General features: G+C 43.7%; 1 protein-coding gene across 1 annotated transcript in view; it reads left to right on the top strand.

Annotated features, from left to right (window-relative positions):
- Window positions 1-5,739: 5,739 nt before the first annotated feature.
- Window positions 5,740-21,244, top strand: part of HELB (DNA helicase B) — a 102,427-nt gene continuing 86,922 nt past the window's right edge. The window contains exons 1-3 of the mRNA XM_082253546.1: window positions 5,740-5,963; window positions 15,711-16,046; window positions 19,529-19,758. Coding sequence (XP_082109672.1) covers window positions 5,753-5,963; window positions 15,711-16,046; window positions 19,529-19,758 — 777 coding nt within the window. The 5' untranslated portion in view covers window positions 5,740-5,752. The remainder of the gene's footprint in view (window positions 5,964-15,710; window positions 16,047-19,528; window positions 19,759-21,244) is intronic.

Genomic DNA, 21,244 nt, shown 5'->3' with positions numbered 1-21,244 from the left:
ACAGTTTTTGCTGTGTATACACATGTTGTCTCACACAGATTAGTTTCCTACTTCTGACTCTCACCTTGTAATTAATTACAAAATTACACAAAGTATGCATAAATGTTAACTTCAAAGTGGAGCTACACTCTTTTAGTCAACATTGATTATTTTTAATGCTAATGCTGCTAGCATTAGTAAATAGGAAAATATGTAAAATCAAATGTACTTGATTGAAACTTTTTTTTTTACATTTCTTCAGTTACTTACTGGTTTCCATGCCTAGGCATATGATGTCATCTCAGGAGTCTTCAGGAGGGGAGAAGGGCCTTTCTTAGCTAAGCACACCCTCCTGCCTGCATGACTGTGCTAAGGAGAGATGGATTCCAGGAGTTCTGCCTTTAATCAAGTCAAGTTTATTTTCCAACATAACGTTTCTCATCAACACATGCAAAGCATCAAGATAAATGGTTTCTCTTCAGCACAATTAGCAGTTCATTCAAATGGTTTAATAACCAGTTTATCTAAAACTACAGGGCTCACCAGCAAGTAGTGTTCCAAGACAGCTTCACCTCTCAGGTATGACTCATCATCTGCTTGAGTAAAGCTCCATTCACACCTGTGCATTTTACAAGTGGTCGCTAAAAAATAAATCCTGCATGCTGCATTTTGGTGTGCTGTCAACAAAATGCACATTTTATAGAGTTCAGTGCAATGGTAGCATGCCTAAAATGCATAAAAAAGCACCTAAAACGCACCACACAGATGTAAACTGGCTCTTACACTTTCCCTCTGGAAGTCTCTAATCTTCCCCAATGCTCCTTGCGTTGGAATGTATACAATACTGTAGTTGATCAAGTCAGTCGAGTTTAATATGAAATTTATTGTACACACATGTGGAGAGCATGGCCCATCACAATCTGTACTCTGAAATGACAAAGAAAGTGAGAGGAATATATATATTCCATACTTGAGTACAACCCCTGGGTGAAAAATGTGTGTTCACATTAAAATGAGCTTTCCTGAAATGTAAGTAATATTATTGGCTGCATGGCAAGGATAACAAGGTACATGATTCTTTCTCTTTAAATACAACATACTAAGTTAAAAGTTGTAAGAGAGTAACAAGCTTAAGGGCTCTTTCACACAGCCCATCCGTTGGACGGACTCGGTTTATCTCAGCGGGGGATGGGTGTGCAGTGTCTCCGCACTATGTGCGGAGACACAGCTGTCAGTTCCCCATACATCTCTATGGGGGAATCGGATGGGAACGGACTGCCGGTCCATTCTCATCCGATGCCATCCGATCCGATTAGCTGGACGGATGGAAAATAGGGTTTCCATCCGTCCAGATTTGACGGATCGGATGTCAGCGGACATGTCTCCGCTGACATCCAATGCCCCATAGGGATGCATGGGGGGACCGTTCAGATCCGCCTGTGTGAAAGGGGCCTTAAGCAGAACTAAAGTTCATTATACTTCACTCCCCTTCAGTGATGCAATGCCTGCGAGTTTCTTCAACACTTCTCCTGGTCTTCTTTAAAGTTTATTGCCTTCAGCCATATTGTCTGGTGAGCCCAAGATGATGTAACCCTCAAGTATGTGCGCAGGAGTTAGTTCACCCAGGCGCCAAAGGCATATCCAAATTGTACATTGAACTGTGCACACTCAACTCAGAATAGTGAAGTCTAACAAAATGTTCTAGTAGGCAAGTGTGGCGCTCACCCCTGCAGGGGCCCCGGAATAGATGCTCAGGGTTCTTTTCCCAATAGATGTCCTACAGCTAGGCACACAGTCACTCCTTTGGCTCGATAAACAGTCTAGGGATATGCTTTTCTGATCTTTATTGCAGAACTTGAACTTGGATAGGTGAAAGCAGTTGTAAAGTCAGAATTTTTTTTTTTATCTCAATGCATTCTATGCATTAAAAAAAAAAAAACTTTCTGTATGTAGCAGCCGTCCCCAGCACCCCCTCATACTTCAAAACAAATTTGCGATGCATAGCACCTTGCTTCTGCACTCAGAAACAGGGTTCCCAGACCACTCCTATCACGGAACTCTTACTTGGTATCCCCAATAGCTAAGACCTTGCTGCCCTCTAAGCCCGGGGTGGTCAACAAAGTACTTCAAGCAAAAACAAAAACAAAGAAAGGGCCCACCGGCCTACCGCATTATCCTCAGTGAGTGCCGGTTCACATTTGTGCAATGCGGGAATGCTGCGACTGTGCAGCGTGATCCCGCATTGCATCCGCACCTCTGGCAGTTCACACTGCCATATGCGATACGCAAGGGGTGTCAATTAAAAGTTAACGACACCCCCAGTTGTGATCGCATATCGCAGTGCGATCTGCAAGTTTGCACAGAATCGGATTGCACTAGTGTGAACCACTGTGCGATCCGATTCTGCCGCGGATAAAAAAAAGCCTCATGTGTGAGTTTAGTGCGGATGCAGTGCGAATTCAGCCATACAAAGCCGCACATGAGATCTCATGTAATTTAGGAGCAGTGCGCTCCGAATTACATGCGATCTCCGTGATCGCACAAATGTGAACCGGGGCTAAGGCTTTATTGGTACAAAATAAAAATGGATACCCACAATGCTATCAAGAATAGTGGACATTGCAACAATGGACTCCAAAGTTTGAATGTGACATGCTGGTTTACAACTTCTGTTTGTGAGTATCCATTTTTATCTTGTACTAATAAAGCCTTACTGAGGATAATGTGCTAGGCCGGTGCGCCCTTTCTTTGTTTTTGTTTACCCCCTCATACTTACCTGAGCCCCATCTCTCTCCAGCGATGTCCACGAGTCCCTCGGCCGTCTGGGACTCTCCCTTCTGATTGGCTGAGAAACAGCCACGGCACCATTGGCTCCCGTGGCTGTCAATCAAAGACAGTTATCCAATTAGGAGAGAGAGGGGGCGGGGAAGAACGGCAGCTCTGTGTCTGAATGGACACACAGAGCTGCAGCTCGGCTCGGGTGCCCTATAGCAAGCTGCTTGCTGTGGGGGGACTCAGCAGGAGGGAGGGGCCAGGAGCTCCAGTCAGGGACCCGAGAAGAAACTGCTCTGCGCAAAACCATTACACAGAGGAGGTAAGTATAACATGTTTGTTATTTCAAAAAACAAAAAACAAGACTTTACAATCACTTTAAGTGCAACTGTGGGATACTCCAGTAACACTTAGTAGTGAACTTAAAGACACTAAACTTCTCTAATGTCCTTGGTTATTTGGTTGCCTCCTTCTAAAATCTTCCAGATACTTTTCCAGTGATAATAGAATAGATCCCTAGACAAAAAGTCCTTTAGTCAGCTTCAGCAAACTTTTGGTAAAGTAGGCCCCCAGCTAGCCTAGCTAGGACCTAATTGAGCAGTAGAAGCATGGCAGGCTTGACCAGGGGGCAAACAACCTCCCCCCAGGTTGTGATCTCCTCAGGGATGGGACACTTCTGTTCTAAGTCTCTCAGTATTTATACACACTCCCAGCCACCAGCCACCCTCTGGGCACCTCTCCCCAGGGTTTGGCCAGGGCAGCATAAATATTCAGCTGCTGATTAGACTCTTCCTGCCCATACTCTTCCAGAACATGTCCAGACTGAAAGGGGGAAGCAGTCAACCCTGAAGCCAGAGAAACACTGAACAGACCTGACTAATCACATGCAGCTACATTGACAACAGTGGGCTCAGAACTAAATTTACCTAGCACCTATCTAGGAGGGTGCTACAAAGGTAAGAATCATATATTGTAAAATAGACCTACAGAGGTTCTTATGCAAATAAAACATTCCTTCTAGCAATTTTTTAACAATAGTTCCAGTTTAATCCCTTAGAGCTGGGGCCTGCTGGCCCTTTAAGGGGTTTAGAATGATGGCAGGCGGGGCTGGTGAAGTGGAAGCAAAATGACAAATGGTTATCAAAATCTTTTACTAATAAATATGTAAAAAGTGTGGCGTGCATTTGTATTCAGCCCCCCTGGGTCATTACTTTGTAGAACCACCTTTTGCTGCAATGACAGCTGCAAGTCTGTTTGGGCATGTCTCTACCAGCTTTACACATCTAGAGAGTAACATACTTAAGCTCATCCCTAGTGTGCATAGAGCAGTGCAAATGGCCGCAACCAATATGCACTGGGTTTTCCAAACAACATGAAAGTGATGAGAAAAAGGAGAGGTTGGGGAGCTCACATAGTATGTAACAAGGAGGCAGAAAAGTAAGAACAGTAACAGGCACTGTAACAAATGTTTTTGTGAAAGATTACAAACTATAATGTACTGGATGTATAGGGAATATTTTGGGAGAATAAGGATATAATTTAGTGTCACTTTACGGTTATGCCATCAAAACCAAAATCAATTTTTGTGCTTCAACCTTAAGCCTAGGTTCACACTGAATGCGGGTTTGAAATTGTATGATTTTTAAACCAGCATTTCAGTCCGACTCTGGGGGCAACTGAACTTGAGAGAAACCTGTGTGGGTTCCTGCACAGATGTCAATTGAAATCACCCCCGAAGTCGCCAAAAGTAGTGTAGGAACTATTTTTGGGAATCAGTGCGGCGCTGCAAAGTCGGTGTCGCATCAATTTGGACAGTGTGATTGCCCGTGTAATGTTAAAAAACCCTACCCCGTGAAAATTCCCTACTCTCATCACTTCCTGTGCACGTACGTCATTGAACAGCTGAGCAGCTTCCCACTGTGCAGGCTCACAGCTGCGGAGGGTAGGGAATTTTCATGGGGTAGTGTTTTTTAACGTTACACGGCGTCATATATCAGCTGTTGCCGCGCGTCCCACTGTGCATGGGCAGCCACTACATTAAATCATCTCCGCTTCAACCCTGAGATTTCCCTGCGGGCGCCCGTCGTTCATCAGCAGGTGCGGCGTCCCACATGATCTCGGCTCTGTGATTTATATTTTCATAGACCCGCCGCTTTTACATTTTGGAGCCGAGATCAGGGAAGTCTGACGGGTTGGAGCGGAGATGATTTAATGTTGGAGCGGCAACAGCTGACGCGGTGTAACATTAAAAACACTACCCAGTGAAAATTCCCTACCCTCTGCAGCTGTGAGCATGCGCAGTGGGAAGCGGCTCAGCTGTTGAATGACGTACGTGCACAGGAAGTGACGAGGGTAGGGAATTTTCACGGGTAGGGTTTTTTCATGGAACACCAGCAATAGGCTCCGATTTGGCACGCGACTTGACATGTCAAATTGCATATCAAATCAGCCTGATGTGAAAAAGGGGGCAAAAGCTGAGAACATTCCTGAACCCAGATGTAGGAACTGGGGCAGTATAAAGGAGTCTTTTTGTTAGGGTTGCCACCTCATCCCTTTAAAACAGAACACATATTAATTACACAGGTTCTGTGGCTGATTAAGGTGGTAATTAAACTCACTTGGAGCCTTCTCTGCATTAAATTAGCCTCAGAACCTGTGTAACTAATTTGTGTTCTGTTTTAAAGGGATGAGGTGGCAACTCTACTTTTTGTAGTTATAGTTTGCAGCATGGAATAAATCTGTGCTCAGATCATTCCAACCAAAATGTAAACGTTTTCCAAAGTATTCCAGCTCAAACTGCTTCAGATCTTTAATTGACTTCTAACTTAGACCAACGTATGAAAGATTAAAAAAACAAAAAAGAAACGAACCTGAGTTTGTCTAACCATAAACATGGCCGACCGTCGCCTTTCCGGCGACACTTCCGCCTTGTTGTTGATAGCAGGACGCGCTCTGGTGATGTATGCGGCACTAGCACAAGGGCGGCTATTTGGAAGTGGAAATGACCAGCCTGCGACTGAGAGGTCGGTGGGGATGTGAGCCATTGCTTAAACTTGAGGGACGTTTATTGCCAGTGAAGGAAGAAACTGGGGAGATTGATGGGGACGAAGATGTGGATCCAGCAGATCAATCGGATCCAGAGTTCCTGGATGCAGAGGAGATCGAAGAAGGAGCCCTACAGATCCCTTCCTTCTCACCACAGAACACCAGAGGTAAACACAGAGCTGTCAAATAGATCCCTGCACCCCTCCCCCATCCCATTTTCTCTGCAGACACGTGTCCCTGCTATTTAGTTGACCCTGGACTTGTATTTAAAAGCTAAGTTCGCCTTTGTTTACATTTTTTTTTTTAAATGCACTTAAATGTTTTTGCATTTAATTTTTTTCTTCAGTGCCTGCAGAGCATTGCACTCATGATCGCTGGTTCACAGGTGCAATGTTATGTTCCTGCAGACTCTTCCTCCAGCACTCTGCCCATACCTGTGTACAGGCTTTCAGTCTCAGAGCTGCAGGAAGAATTAATAGACTATGATGGTGCTGATCAGCATACTCCTAGTCCACTGAGAACTTCCCAGCATTCTCATAGTCCACTGAGAACTTCCCAGCATTCTCATAGTCCACTGAGAACTTCCCAGCATTCTCATAGTCCACTGAGAACTTCCCAGCATTCTCATAGTCCACTGAGAACTTCCCAGCATTCTCATAGTCCACTGAGAACTTCCCAGCATTCTCATAGTCCACTGAGAACATCTCTGCATTCTCATAGTCCACTGAGAACATCTCTGCATTCTCATAGTCCACTGAGAACATCTCTGCATTCTCATAGTCCACTGAGAACTTCTCTGCATTCTCATAGTCCACTGAGAACATCTCTGCATTCTCATAGTCCACTGAGAACATCTCTGCATTCTCATAGTCCACTGAGAACTTCTCTGCATTCTCATAGTCCACTGAGAACTTCCCAGCATTCTCATAGTCCACTGAGAACTTCCCAGCATTCTCATAGTCCACTGAGAACTTCTCTGCATTCTCATAGTCCACTGAGAACTTCCCAGCATTCTCATAGTCCACTGAGAACTTCCCAGCATTCTCATAGTCCACTGAGAACTTCTCTGCATTCTCATAGTCCACTGAGAACTTCTCTGCATTCTCATAGTCCACTGAGAACTTCTCTGCATTCTCATAGTCCACTGAGAACTTCTCTGCATACTCATAGTCCACTGAGAACTTCTCTGCATTCTCATAGTCCACTGAGAACTTCCCAGCATTCTCATAGTCCACTGAGAACTTCCCAGCATTCTCATAGTCCACTGAGAACTTGTCTGCATTCTCATAGTCCACTGAGAACTTCTCTGCATTCTCATAGTCCACTGAGAACATCTCTGCATTCTCATAGTCCACTGAGAACATCTCTGCATTCTCATAGTCCACTGAGAACTTCCCAGCATTCTCATAGTCCACTGAGAACTTCCCAGCATTCTCATAGTCCACTGAGAACTTCTCTGCATTCTCATAGTCCACTGAGAACATCTCTGCATTCTCATAGTCCACTGAGAACATCTCTGCATTCTCATAGTCCACTGAGAACTTCTCTGCATTCTCATAGTCCACTGAGAACATCTCTGCATTCTCATAGTCCACTGAGAACATCTCTGCATTCTCATAGTCCACTGAGAACTTCTCTGCATTCTCATAGTCCACTGAGAACTTCCCAGAATTCTCATAGTCCACTGAGAACTTCCCAGCATTCTCATAGTCCACTGAGAACTTCTCTGCATTCTCATAGTCCACTGAGAACTTCCCAGCATTCTCATAGTCCACTGAGAACTTCCCAGCATTCTCATAGTCCACTGAGAACTTCTCTGCATTCTCATAGTCCACTGAGAACTTCTCTGCATTCTCATAGTCCACTGAGAACTTCTCTGCATTCTCATAGTCCACTGAGAAATTATCAGCATACTCATAGTCCACTGAGAACTTCTCTGCATTCTCATAGTCCACTGAGAACTTCCCAGCATTCTCATAGTCCACTGAGAACTTCCCAGCATTCTCATAGTCCACTGAGAACTTCTCTGCATTCTCATAGTCCACTGAGAACTTCTCTGCATTCTCATAGTCCACTGAGAACATCTCTGCATTCTCATAGTCCACTGAGAACATCTCTGCATTCTCATAGTCCACTGAGAACATCTCTGCATTCTCATAGTCCACTGAGAACTTCTCTGCATTCTCATAGTCCACTGAGAACTTCCCAGCATTCTCATAGTCCACTGAGAACTTCCCAGCATTCTCATAGTCCACTGAGAACTTCCCAGCATTCTCATAGTCCACTGAGAACTTCTCTGCATTCTCATAGTCCACTGAGAACTTCTCTGCATTCTCATAGTCCACTGAGAACTTCTCTGCATTCTCATAGTCCACTGAGAACTTCTCTGCATTCTCATAGTCCACTGAGAACTTCTCTGCATTCTCATAGTCCACTGAGAACTTCTCTGCATTCTCATAGTCCACTGAGAACTTCTCTGCATTCTCATAGTCCACTGAGAACTTCTCTGCATTCTCATAGTCCACTGAGAAATTATCAGCATACTCATAGTCCACTGAGAACTTCTCTGCATTCTCATAGTCCACTGAAAACTTCCCAGCATTCTCATAGTCCACTGAGAACTTCCCAGCATTCTCATAGTCCACTGAGAACTTCTCTGCATTCTCATAGTCCACTGAGAACTTCTCTGCATACTCCTAGTCCACTGAGAACTTCTCTGCATACTCCTAGTCCACTGAGAACTTCTCTGCATACTCCTAGTCCACTGAGAACTTCTCTGCATACTCCTAGTCCACTGAGAACTTCTCTGCATTCTCATAGTCCACTGAGAACTTCTCTGCATTCTCATAGTCCACTGAGAACTTCTCTGCATTCTCATAGTCCACTGAGAACTTCTCTGCATTCTCATAGTCCACTGAGAACTTCTCTGCATTCTCATAGTCCACTGAGAACTTCTCAGCATACTCATAGTCCACTGAGAACTTCCCAGCATACTCATAGTCCACTGAGAACTTCCCAGCATACTCATAGTCCACTGAGAACTTCCCAGCATACTCATAGTCCACTGAGAACTTCCCAGCATACTCATAGTCCACTGAGAACTTCCCAGCATACTCATAGTCCACTGAGAACTTCCCAGCATACTCCTAGTCCACTGAGAACTTCCCAGCATACTCCTAGTCCACTGAGAACTTCCCAGCATACTCCTAGTCCACTGAGAAATTATCAGCATACTCCTAGTCCACTGAGAAATTATCAGCATACTCCTAGTCCACTGAGAACTTCTCTGCATTCTCATAGTCCACTGAGAACTTCTCTGCATTCTCATAGTCCACTGAGAACTTCCCAGCATTCTCATAGTCCACTGAGAAATTATCAGCATACTCCTAGTCCACTGCGAACTTCTCTGCATTCTCATAGTCCACTGAGAACTTCTCTGCATTCTCATAGTCCCACTGAGAACTTCTCTGCATTCTCATAGTCCCACTGAGAACTTCTCTGCATTCTCATAGTCCCACTGAGAACTTTTCTGCATTCTCATAGTCCCACTGAGAACTTCTCTGCATTCTCATAGTCCCACTGAGAACTTCTCTGCATTCTCATAGTCCCACTGAGAACTTCTCTGCATTCTCATAGTCCCACTGAGTTCCAGTCGTTATTGTGTTTATTAAAAGTCAGCAGCTACAAAAAGTGTACCTGCTGACTTTTAATAACCACACACTCACCTGTCCCACGGTCCAGCGATGCGACCGCCAGAAGCCTCGCCCCTCTCCCTCGCCTCTCAGCGGTGCTGGCATCGCAAGTGTGGGCACCCGGCTGTGACAGCTTGCGGCTTCACAGCAGGGTGCACACTGCGCATGTGCAAGTCGCGCTGCGTGTAGTGAATGGCCAGGCAATCTTCTGGGACCTGTGACGTTTCCCAGAAGATTGCAGGGAGGGGGAGGAGAGAACTAGGCGGCCCGAGCGGAAGTGGGAGTGGGTACCTGTCAAATCCAGGTACCCGCCCACCCCCCAAAAAAATGACATGCCAAATGTGGCCTGTCAGGGGGTCAGGAGTATTTACAGCAAAGTTACACTTTTGGGTGGAACTCCGCTTTAAGAGGTTAAACCGCCCTTACAGACGGAAGATCATTCCTTTGATCTAAAAGAACGAAATGTACATTGTAAAACATTGTGTTTATAGTTGTCTAACAGCCTCAAGAACGTTGCTATACGTTTGCCAGAGGCTCCTTTTTTGGACAGCTGTGAGCAGAGAACAGGTCTAAGAATCGAGGACATGCCGTTTTAAGATCATGAGGGGTGGTGAATCGAGATCGCGATTTTTTTTTTTTTTAATGATTAATGGTGCAGTTCTAGTTACACCCCAGATATGAGTGTAACATGTTATGTTGCTGAGCTTAGCCTTTAAAGCGGAGCTCCACCCAAAAGGGGAAGCTCCGCTTGTTTGCTTCCCCCCCCCCCCCCCCTAAAGCCACATTTGGCACCTTTCGGGAGGGGTGAGCGGGTACCTATTTTTGACAGGTAACCATCCCAACTTCCTGGTGACTTCGCCGCAGTGGTCTTTGGGTCCCCCAGTGCCCACATTTTTAGTGTGGGGAAGTCAGCTGTGGCTCTCTGGTTTTGCATCTGGATTCCCACTGTGTAGCGCTTTAATAGTCCTGCAGCCCTCTGGAACCTGTGACCTTTCCCAGGAGGCTGCGGGGGGCAACATCTACTCTCAGATTAAAGTAGAGTTATAAATTATGGTGAATATCTTTTTCTATTTTCATACTTTATTGATCCTGGATCCATTGAGTGCTACATACTTTGTTCTTTGTTCTTGTAACTGAACGGTTTCAATAAACGCATTCTTTCGTTTAATCGTTTAAAAAAAAAAAAAAAAAAGTGAGAGTGGGTACCTGCCAAAACAAGATACTTGCAAACCCCCCCCCCCACCCCCAAAAATTTTTAATGTGCCATAGTTGAAGAGAGGGGGGTGGTGAGCCATGGGCATAAAAGCAGACTCTAACAGGTTTTCTTCTAAGATTGCCCCATCTTCCCATTAACTTTGACCAGCTTCCCTGTTCCTGCTGAAGAAAAGCCTCCCCACAACATGATGCTGCCACCGCCATGTTTCACAGTGGGGATGGTGTGTTCAGGATGATGCGCAGTGTTCGTTTTTCTCCATACATAGCGTTTTGCTTTTAGGCCAAAAAGTTTAATTTTTGTCTCATCTGACCAGAGCATCTTCTTTCACGTTTACGCGATTTTAGTGTTGGGCTAGACTTTTCCTTTAAAGGAGAAGTATAGCCAAAGCTCGTTTTGCACTCCTGTGACCCATTTCCAGCAGAGAGCGGACTGAAGTCTCCCCTCTGCTGGCATCACAGAAGTCGGTTGAGGCACCACGTCATCACAACAATAGAGTCTGGATCTGCAAGGTGCCTGGACCGAAAGCCAGTTCAGCCTCTCAGCGAGCCACTGAGAGGCTCCCCGTCCCTCCACAGCCCAGCGCTGCGAAGAGGGAGCAGAGCAGTCAGCAGCTCTCTGCTCGGGGGGGGCTGTGAGATCGGCAGTGTTTGATCGATCGGCTCTAGGTGCAGAGGTAGCGGGAGACAAATGCAGCATCGGACCAATGCTGCATCCACCTAGGTAAGTATATTTTTAAAAAATAGCCCACACTCCATACTTTTCTTTTAAGCATATACCACCCAAAAGCCAAACTTCTCCATCTAGCACGGATCTTTATTCAGCTCTCGCAGGAAGAAAAAAAACATGCACAAGGTTATGTGCGATATTTTGAAAGCTAAAAAGTGACTGAAGGACAGTCACCATGTACTATATTTCCCTGCCTGAGAGCTGATTTATTTGGTTTGAGAGGGTGAATTGATGATGGAATTGCCATATAAAGTTGGGGTGACCCCATGCCTTCGGGGAGGGAGACCCCTGGTTTAGCGTGATATTTAATATTCAGAATACAGTTACAGCCCTAACTTTTCAAATACTGGACTCTGAGTATGACGATGTATGTAGCCTATGCTATTATTGTACTCTGATATTTTTATTGTAGTGTACTGTTTTTTGCTTTTTATAATGTTTAACGACTTTACCACCGGAGGATTTTGCTGTCTTCCGTCCAGGCCACTTTTTGCGATTCGGCGCTGTGCGACTTCAACTGACAATTGTGCAGTCGTGCGACGCCGTACCCAAACGAAATTTACGTCCTTTTTTTCCCACAAACAGAGCTTTCTTTTGGTGGTATTTGATCACCTGTGCGATTTTTACTTTTTGCGCTATAAACAAAAAAAGAGCGTTTATTTTGAAAAAATAACAATATTTTTAACATTTTTATATATGAAATTCCCCCCAAAAAAGATGTAAAAAACAATTTTTTTAAAAATTTTTGGCCAATTTGTTTTATGCTACATATGTTTGGTAAAAAAAATCGCAATAAGCGTATTTTGATTGGTTTGCGCAAAAGTTATTGCGTTTACTAACAAAGAGAAAGATTTCTGTCATTTTTGGTGGTTTTTATTTTAACGCTTAATGGCAGCGATCTGCGATTTTTTTTTTTTTGCGGGACTGCGACATTGCGGCGGACAGATCGGACCCTTGACTGACATTTTTGACACTTTTGGGGGTACCAGTGACATTACTGCAGTAATCAGTGCTATATATATGCACTGTTACTGTAAAAATGACACTGGCAGGGAAGGGGTTAATTTTATTGGAGAGGGAGGGGTTAATGTATGCCTGGTGCTTACTGACGTGTAGGGGGGGAGGTGACTGTGTGAGTCATGGACAGATCGGATGTCCAGCTATGCTGAACAGTCCGATCTGTCACTCCCTGTCACTATGGAGATCCGCCCGCTGTGTTTACACACAGCGGGCGGATCTCCAGACTCGATCCCCGACGATCGGGTAAGAGCAGCGGCGATTGCCGCTGCTCCTCCCCTGGCCCAACTCCCGCTGTGAATGAAAACAGCGGGAGCGAGCCTCCGGCGGCGTGCAAGCGCCGCCCAGAAGGGGGAGTGTCCAACGACGTTAATACTACGTCGCTGGACAATAACGAACCACTCTGCCGCAGTAGTATTACTGTGAGCGGTTCTAAAGTGGTTAAAACATGAATAAATAGATTGGGGAAAAAAAGTAAGAAAGGGAAGGCAAGGACCATGACCATGCACAATAAATGACTTTATTTCAGATAAAAGAACAATATAATTGCACTCACATGTGTCCTAGAGACATATTGCTATAGATAATCGCTTGCTTGTTTAATGGAAATGGATTCTGACACCTGACTTCTTTCTGCGTTGTAACCCCTTCGCCCACACTGGAAGACCAGTAAGCAGGAGAAAAATAGAATACACGCACAACTATCAGACTTCAACAGAAGGTGGATTGCAGTTAGATGCCGTTAGCACAGGTGGTTGCAGATCAAAGGCGAGTGCAGTAGCACACTGCTGCTGCACCTGCAGGGCTCTAATGAGGAAAATTGCAGGGTCTGCATCCCTTTAGACGTGATTTGCTATTGGGAGTATGTCACCAAAAATGACAGTTTTGTTGCAGGGGCTGCCTAATAGTTGACTTGTATCTTAGTGTAGACTTCTGGGAAAACCAGTGAGCCAATCACACAAGCAGGAAATGTTTCTGGGGTGTGGTCAGTACAAATTCTGTGTACAGAACACCTCCAGGTAGCCATATTGCATTGTATTTTACAGAAAACTACAGAGCTGCAGATTGAAAAGGAAAGGTAATTTAGAATATGACTTGTCACAATTGTATATATTATATTTATATATATATATATATATATATATATATATATATATATATATATATTATATAATATTTTCTTTATTTGCTATTTTTTCCCATGAAAGTGGAGTTACCCTTTAAGGTAAGTAAAAATGGAGATTTAGAAAGGTTGTGTTATTTTTTTTTTTTTTTTTTTTAACCCAGCAATCCTACAGAGGGGAGTGGGAGAGGGTTTAATTTTCTTATGGAGTTGGCCTTTAATCATATGGGTACAAAAAAGCATTTTGTGCATCATGCAAAGGTTTCTTCCTTGTTTTCTGTTTATCTGTACAGGTTCCTACATCTTCACAATAAATTTTACAATCAAAGTGAATAAAGCTGTTCATTTTACTAGATCTTTGTTGACTGTAATCCCCAATGTCAATTGGTGTCAGATACAGGGAGAGCAGTGACGTCAATCTGTCGTGCCAGTGCTTGGGCTGTTGCCCTTTGGGAGTTCCTCATCCAGAATAAGTATGTAAAAAAAGGAAATTTGTAGTGAAGGCAAAACATCCAAGCTGTATACTTCTTTCCTATTACTGAATCATTATTTTCATGGGGAGGGAGTTAGCATTTTCATACAGACAGGTTAGCTTTATATTGTTCTCAATTCAGGTTTCCGTTAGGATGGGCACAGCACAACATAGTATTAGGTGCTCATTTCTCAATACAGGTTTAATGTAATAGCCGCAACAGGTAGCAGATTTATTTATTTATTTTTTCCCACCAGGTAGCAGATTTTATATCAGAGATAAGGTGTTTTTATGTTCCAGTATCAATGACAAATTGAAGTATACATTTTGGGTAAACTGCCTGTTTAGACATAGAAAATACATCAGTGCAACAATGGAATCCTGAAAGATTTTTACCATGTCAAAATAACCTTCTTGTGTCCAATTATAATTTAAAGGGTAACTCCACTTTCGTGGGGGGAGCAAATAAAGAAAAAACAATATAGCGTATACAATTGCGACACAAATCATATTGTTATTTAATGTTATTAAAAATTACTTTTCCTTTTCAATCTGCAGCCGTTGTAATTTTCTGAAAATGCAATGCAACATGGCTACCTGGAGCTGTTCTGTACACAGAATGTATACTGACCACACCCCAGAAACATAATTTCATGCTTGTGTGATTGGCTCACCAATTTTCCCAGAAGTCTGCTTAAGATAAGTCAGATTTCTGGCATCCCCTGCAATAAAAATGTCATTCAATAAGAACATATCTACAGGGATGCAGGCCCAGCAGATTTCCTCATTAGTGCTCTACAGCTGAACAGCTGATAGATAATTATGAAACCACTCTCATTAGACCCACTCAGCACAGAGGAACAAACAGGGATTTCTTCAGAATAACAAAAAGGTAGGAATCTGCAACAAAGTTTGTTAAAATCCTTGTAATGTACAGAGATCACCCAGAGGGGAATGTTTTAACAAAAGTGGAGTTGCGCTTTAAAGGTGGAACTAAACCCTCCTATCCTTTATAGCCAAAGAATCTGCCATATTAGCCTCTGTTTTGATCTGCTGTTGCCATGGTTCTGCACATGTGATCAGCTATGTCGGCAGGTATTTGTAGGCTTCACAGTTCAGTTGAGAGTTAACAAAAGCACACTAGTAACAGTAACGAACAGTTTTCATTCAAAGCATGCCTTAAATGTAACTGTGTCGGAAGACCGTTAAATCAGTGGGTCTATTTTCGCTTTAAAGAGGAGCTGAACTCTGTGATACTTGCCTCTCCTTCAACAAGCTGAAGTTCCTCACTGCAGCTGTCTTCATTGGCTGGTGTGGAATGGGCATGCGTAGGATTGCAGTTATCCTGGCACACAGGCACTGTACCAGAATATAAACCTCATTGTAATGAAGACTGAAAGCAGGCAGGTAGGTTTCTTTCATTGCAGAAGCGACATTGCCTTTCTTCTCTGCAGAAAATAGAAAGCAGGACTTTAGTTCCATTTTTTTGAAAGTCTATAATTCTGAATTGAGTTTATCAGTATTATATTTATTCTCAAAATGCTTACTTTTATTACCAATTGAGTTTTCAAGTTAATTTAATATTGTGTTTTAATACACAGGTAACCCTTTCTGTGGCATTTTGTCTTTAAGTGTAATTAATTTTTTCTATCTGTCTTATCATTTTAGTAAAAATTTTAACTGAAGACTCCAAAGAATATACAGTGACTGGATTCTTTCCACTGACTGACCCATGGTGGTCTGTAACGGTGTATGTAAAACAAAGCCATTCTCAGTATTTTGTCAAAGGATTCCCATCCTACAAACTGGAAGATGACATCCTTGGAAAGGAATCCATGTTGCCACTGTTTCTTAAGGAATGTAATGTGCATGAAGATTTCACAATGCCTTTTATAACCTATGCAAAATATTACCCTCCTGTTACTTTCAGCCGACTTTTAAATCTGGCAGAGGAGTTTAAGGAAAAACATCAGAAAGATATTGTACGTTATTTGAGTAATTCAGGTATGTGAACCATTCTATTTTCCTGCATTATATGGTTTAAAGCTTTGTTAGGGCCGCTGCATGAAATATGCATGTATAACAGGGCTAAAAAAAAAAATCCTTGAAGCTATTCCATCAAGCTAATTTGTTGCTGTCAATGAAAGGACATTGAGCTGTGGGATGTCTCTACTCATTCTGGGACATATGCTCTTTAGATCCAGAAGAGACACCTACATGATATACCGGGGTTGATTTACTAAAACTGGAAAATGAAAAATCTGGTGCCAGCTTCTATCTTTAGCTTGTTCAATTGAGCTTTGACAGTAAGGCCCCTTTCACACATGCAGACTTTTCATTTCATCGGTTGAGTCACATCAAAATGGATGAAGTGGTCATGAGTTTTTCATCAGTGCTCATCAGCTTTTTTTTTTTTTTTTTTTTTTTAAATCCACTACCAATGCAAAAAATTGAAAAAAACTGACCTTTTTGTCAGTGTACATTAGTTTTTCCCCGATTCATTTTTTTAATAGGAAAAAAATAGAGCTTTGTTTTAGTTTAAAAAAAAAAAATGGATGATGGCAGATGTCAATGGATGATCATCCATTTACATCCGTTTTTTCTATAGAGGTGCATTCATGTCCATTTTTCATCCGTCAGCAGATGGATAAAAAAACGGACAGCATGTGTAAAAGGGGCCTAAAACCTTGAAGCTGATTTTTTTTATTTATTTTTTCTATGCACAGCTGCACCAAAATGTGCACTTTAGTTATTAACCTCACTGCGTCGTGTGTCTATGCAGAGTACATGCAGGATAATTGCTGTGTGGATAGTGAAGGCGTGCTCAGAAATGGTGGCGGGTGAAAAAAAAAACATTTTCACTGAGAGCTGTAAATAGAACTTGGCTATCTCCACTATGAATGTCCTACAACGCCTGTTAGAAGTTGGGTAAGCACTGGTTTAGGGAAGCTCGGGTGTAGAAGGTTGCATTGGTCCTCCTGGTCTAAACTCAATGGCGAATGTATTCGGAACACCTGCTTGCTAATATAAATAATAAAAAAATCACATCATGTGCCTACATAACGCATGCAGGACTGGTCAAGAGGTTCTGTTTAACCCAAAGTTAGTATAGGGAAGATATGTAATTGTAATGACTTTGGGTGCTACAACGTAGATATGCTGGTTGTAACATTTTAGAAACTGCAGACCTCCTTGTATTTTCACATACAACACTCTACAAAGAGTGGTATGGCAAGCAAAACCTTCTATAAGCATACGTTCTTTTGGCAAAAACAGTTGGTAAAGAGGGAATACAGAGGAGAATGGCTGGATTTGTTCAAGCTGACAGGATGTCTATGGCTGCTGAAATATTGGGGGGCAGACTGTATCTCCAAACACACAGCACACTTAAGCTTGAAGAATTTGGGCTAAAGTAGTAGAGGACCATGCTGTGTGGTATAGTTCTGTCAGCTAAAAACAACAAATTTGTGGGCTGATGATCTAACTACAGTGAGTTGTGGATTATCAAATGGTTATGAACACAGGGGGATATTTACTAAAACTAGTGCACTCAGAATATGGTACATCTGTGCATGGTATCCAAATCAGCTTCTAAGTTTCAAGCTCTGTTCACACTGGGGCGACCTGTCAGGCGACTTAGTCCCCTGACAAGTCGCTCCCAATTCAGTTCAATTGAACCGTTCTAATCGGAGCGACTCAAGTCTCTTCAACTTAAAAAAGGTTCCTGCACTACTTGGGGGCGACTTCTGTAAGAGAGGTAGTTTGCAAGTTGCGATAAGGTTGCACTGTGTGGCACCGCTTCAAAGTTGGGCAACTTTGAAGCCGTGCTAGTGTGAACCGAGACTTATTGGCAAAGCTTAATTAAACAAGCTGAAATTAGAAGCTGATTGGTTACCATGCACAGATGCACCAGTTTTAGTAAATCTTCTCCACAGTGTACGCATTATTCAGTGGCCTTTTCCAGCAGGATTATGTGCCATTTTACAAGCACAAATACAAAAACACTTAATTTTTTTTTTCTCAAAAACAAGTCAGCAACTGGAAAGACTGTACCTAATGACTTAAAATAAGCACATAGTCCAGCGCTGTCTTCCTTCCCCTGTGGCGGTTCTTCGCTGGTCTTTTGATACCTGGCACCACCACCTTGGCTCTGGGAATCCCGCTGCACTTTCAGACTGGCCCTGCAGCCACCTGGGACTTCCAAAATACCAAAGTGGGAACAGGTACCTGTCAAAAAAGGAACCTGCTGCCAGAGAAAAAAAAAACTGCCAGTAATGTTACAGGAGGGAGGAAGGAGTAGTATGAGCAGAACACAACCATTTAAACCTGCACAGTCCACATTTCTCAATCCTTACAGAGCACTCCTAAGGGTTGATTTCAGAAGTGAGCAATGAATTTGTATATTTTTAATTATGGCATTTTTTTTTTTTAAATATTCTATGCACACTAGCTTAAAAAAAAAAACTCTCCTAGTAGCAGCTTTTATAGAATTTTCTTCTTATTTTGGGGAGATGCTCCCAAAGGGGTTAAAAATTTCTACGGGGGGGGGGGGGGGGGAGGTCATCATTAGAAGACATGACTCCTGAGTAAGTGAAGTTTCACAATCATTAAGTCTGCATAGTCCATGTTTCCCAATCTTTATAGAGCACTCTTGAGGGTGAAGTGGATTTAAGCACTGTCACGGCTCTCCCGACACTTTCATCTTCACCTGGTCTTCCTTCTGGGTTTGCGGGCTCCGGCTGTTTGAATGACTGGGGCCCCAATGACGTCACTCCTGCGCATGCACGTGGGAGCCACGGCACTCTGCACTCCACAGAATACGGTGTGCCCTGAATGCAGAAGGCACATGTGGGTGATGTCAGTGGCTATTGCTGATGTTAATATCTCCTAAATGGTGCATGATTAGAAGATATTCATTGTACCTACAGGTAAGCCTGATTGTAAAGCATCATACTCACTAGTTGTTGTTGTGTTTTTTTTTTTTTTCCGCTCAACCCAGCGGGCTTAAAGAAAAAAAACTGACTGCTCAGGACGAGCCTCTGTACTATCTGATGTTAGTACAGTGATCTCCCCTGCTATGCTATTGTGTTATGTGTTCTCCGGTCATGCACTTATCGGGAGTCGATCAGCAGACCTTTTGCAGTCATGCCCCTTCGACAGAAGCCAGCCGATTGGACTGCAGTACGCATGGGCCAAATGTCGGGCGGTTTCTTTTGAACTGCCCGATGCCGCCCGACATTTGGCCCGTGTGTACTAGGCCTAAGCTTACCTAGCGACATTGAATAAGGTGCCTGCACGCCATTTTTGCGATTTCATTGCAACTTGAATTGACTTCTGTTAAATTAAGTCAGAGGTCTTTCCATCTTCCCTTGTGGAGACATCTGCCTGTCTATAGCTAGCTTTAAATCTTTAGTAGGTAGACATGAAGTTGCAATTTCTGTAGCTTGGTGAAACATTTTAACTTTCCATTTTCTTATTTTGTTTAGCGTGCTGTAGCTTTGTATTGAAAGCCCTGAAAATTCCACTGGTGCTGAGATATTTACCCAAGCTTTTACCACACAAAATGAGAGGCTTGCTAGCGTTAGATACTAAAGATCGCGTGCCGGCCATCAAAATACCACTTGATATCCTGCCAGACGTCAACCCACCAACTGATTTGCTACTTGAACTTGAAAACATACTGGACACTGCACCTTGGAAACTTGGCTTTGGTTTAGTAAGTATAATGCTGATCATTTTGTGCTGTAAAGCCCACCGGTAGCCAAGGCGTTTTTGGGAAAGGTTTTTTTAATTTAATTTTTTTTTTTTTTTCTGTACACCTGTCTCTGGGTACGGCAGTGTCTCCACAGAGAGGTGACTTAAAGTGGTTATAAAGTCTAAACTTTTTTTCTCTTACGTCCTCCGACAGTCGCCGCCTCTTCATATTCGTCACATATGGGGTATTAGACTTTGCTCCGAAGGAGTAGCTAGGCAACAGAATATGTTAACAATAAAGCTTTAACATATCCCACCCTCAAGGGGTGGTCCCCTCAGTCAATACCCTCCTACTTCCTGCAACCATATCTCAGTTTTAATGTCTAGCTTGTCAGGAGTGGCTGGCTCTCTCTGTGCTGGGACTTTCTGTCCCAGACTCTTTCTTCTTTTTAATATTTTGTTTGAGTTTTCTCTCTATCTTTACTTAGCTGTTATTTTTGTCAGCATTAGTTAGTTCTTCGGACGAAGAGGATCATGCGGACTGGGTCTCGGGCTGATCCCCCTGGTCGCAGGTCGTGGGTCAGTGGCTTCCCAGTCTGCCATCGAGCGTTCAGCCAGGTAACGCTCCTGGCACAGTGAACGACCCATCCCTGTTCGGTGCAGGGATGATTGGTGAGGTGGCTACCTCACCGGACGCTGTGCGGTTTCTTAACCTCCATTGTGTGCGTCTTGAATTGCGACTCTCCCTGCCTCATGTGCAGCGGCTTGTTCGCCTGTGCGGGTTCCCCACGCCATGTGAGGTAAGTGTATTTATGTGGGGACCTGTCTGTCTGGGGGGGTCTCAGTCTGGGACTGTGTAACCTGCCTTTAATCACACTGCTTGTCTCCCTATCTCTCGGCTGCATGCTGTGGGCTGCAAGGGGGGGGGGGGAGCTGTATGACACTGTGTGTGTCAGGCTGGGCAGTGTGAGAAGCTGTGTGCTGTGGGGCATGTTTTTTCTTGGCATGTTTGGGCATATACAGCGATCGCTGCGGCGATCTAACATGTATCCTTATATTGGGATGTAATGTGTGTGTTTTTTATGCACTGTGGAGCGGCGTTTTCGGCGCCAAACGACGCCATTTTACCGGCGCCCGCTCCGGCCGCATGGTTTACATGCACGGCGGCCATTTTCTTGTAGCCTCCATAGGCTTACATAGAGCGCCCTGGCAGCATCACTTCCTCTTTCCAGGAACACCGATCGAGGCAGCAGCAGCAGCGGGGTCTCCTCAGGTTTTATCCTTCTGTTCTTGCTATCCATTGCCTGTGTTCAGTTTGTATATTCCCTGTGGGGGTCTCATTGTGCCTGAGTGTGGTGCGGTGGGCTGCGCTTGCCGCGCTTGCTGAAAGGGGGCAGTTAACCCTTGGTTGTCTGGCATTACAGGGGCAATGGATTCTCAGGAGGGCAAGTTTCCTACAGTATTGGTGGAAAGCCAGGGGACCGCTGTTTCCCCCCCAGGGGGGGATT

The sequence above is a fragment of the Pelophylax lessonae genome (genome assembly GCF_965119305.1).
Source record: "Pelophylax lessonae genome assembly, chromosome: 4".
In the NCBI taxonomy this organism is placed as follows: Eukaryota; Metazoa; Chordata; class Amphibia; order Anura; family Ranidae; genus Pelophylax; species Pelophylax lessonae.
Note: the sequence above shows the minus strand (reverse complement) of the source record. Positions and strands in the feature narration are given on the sequence as shown.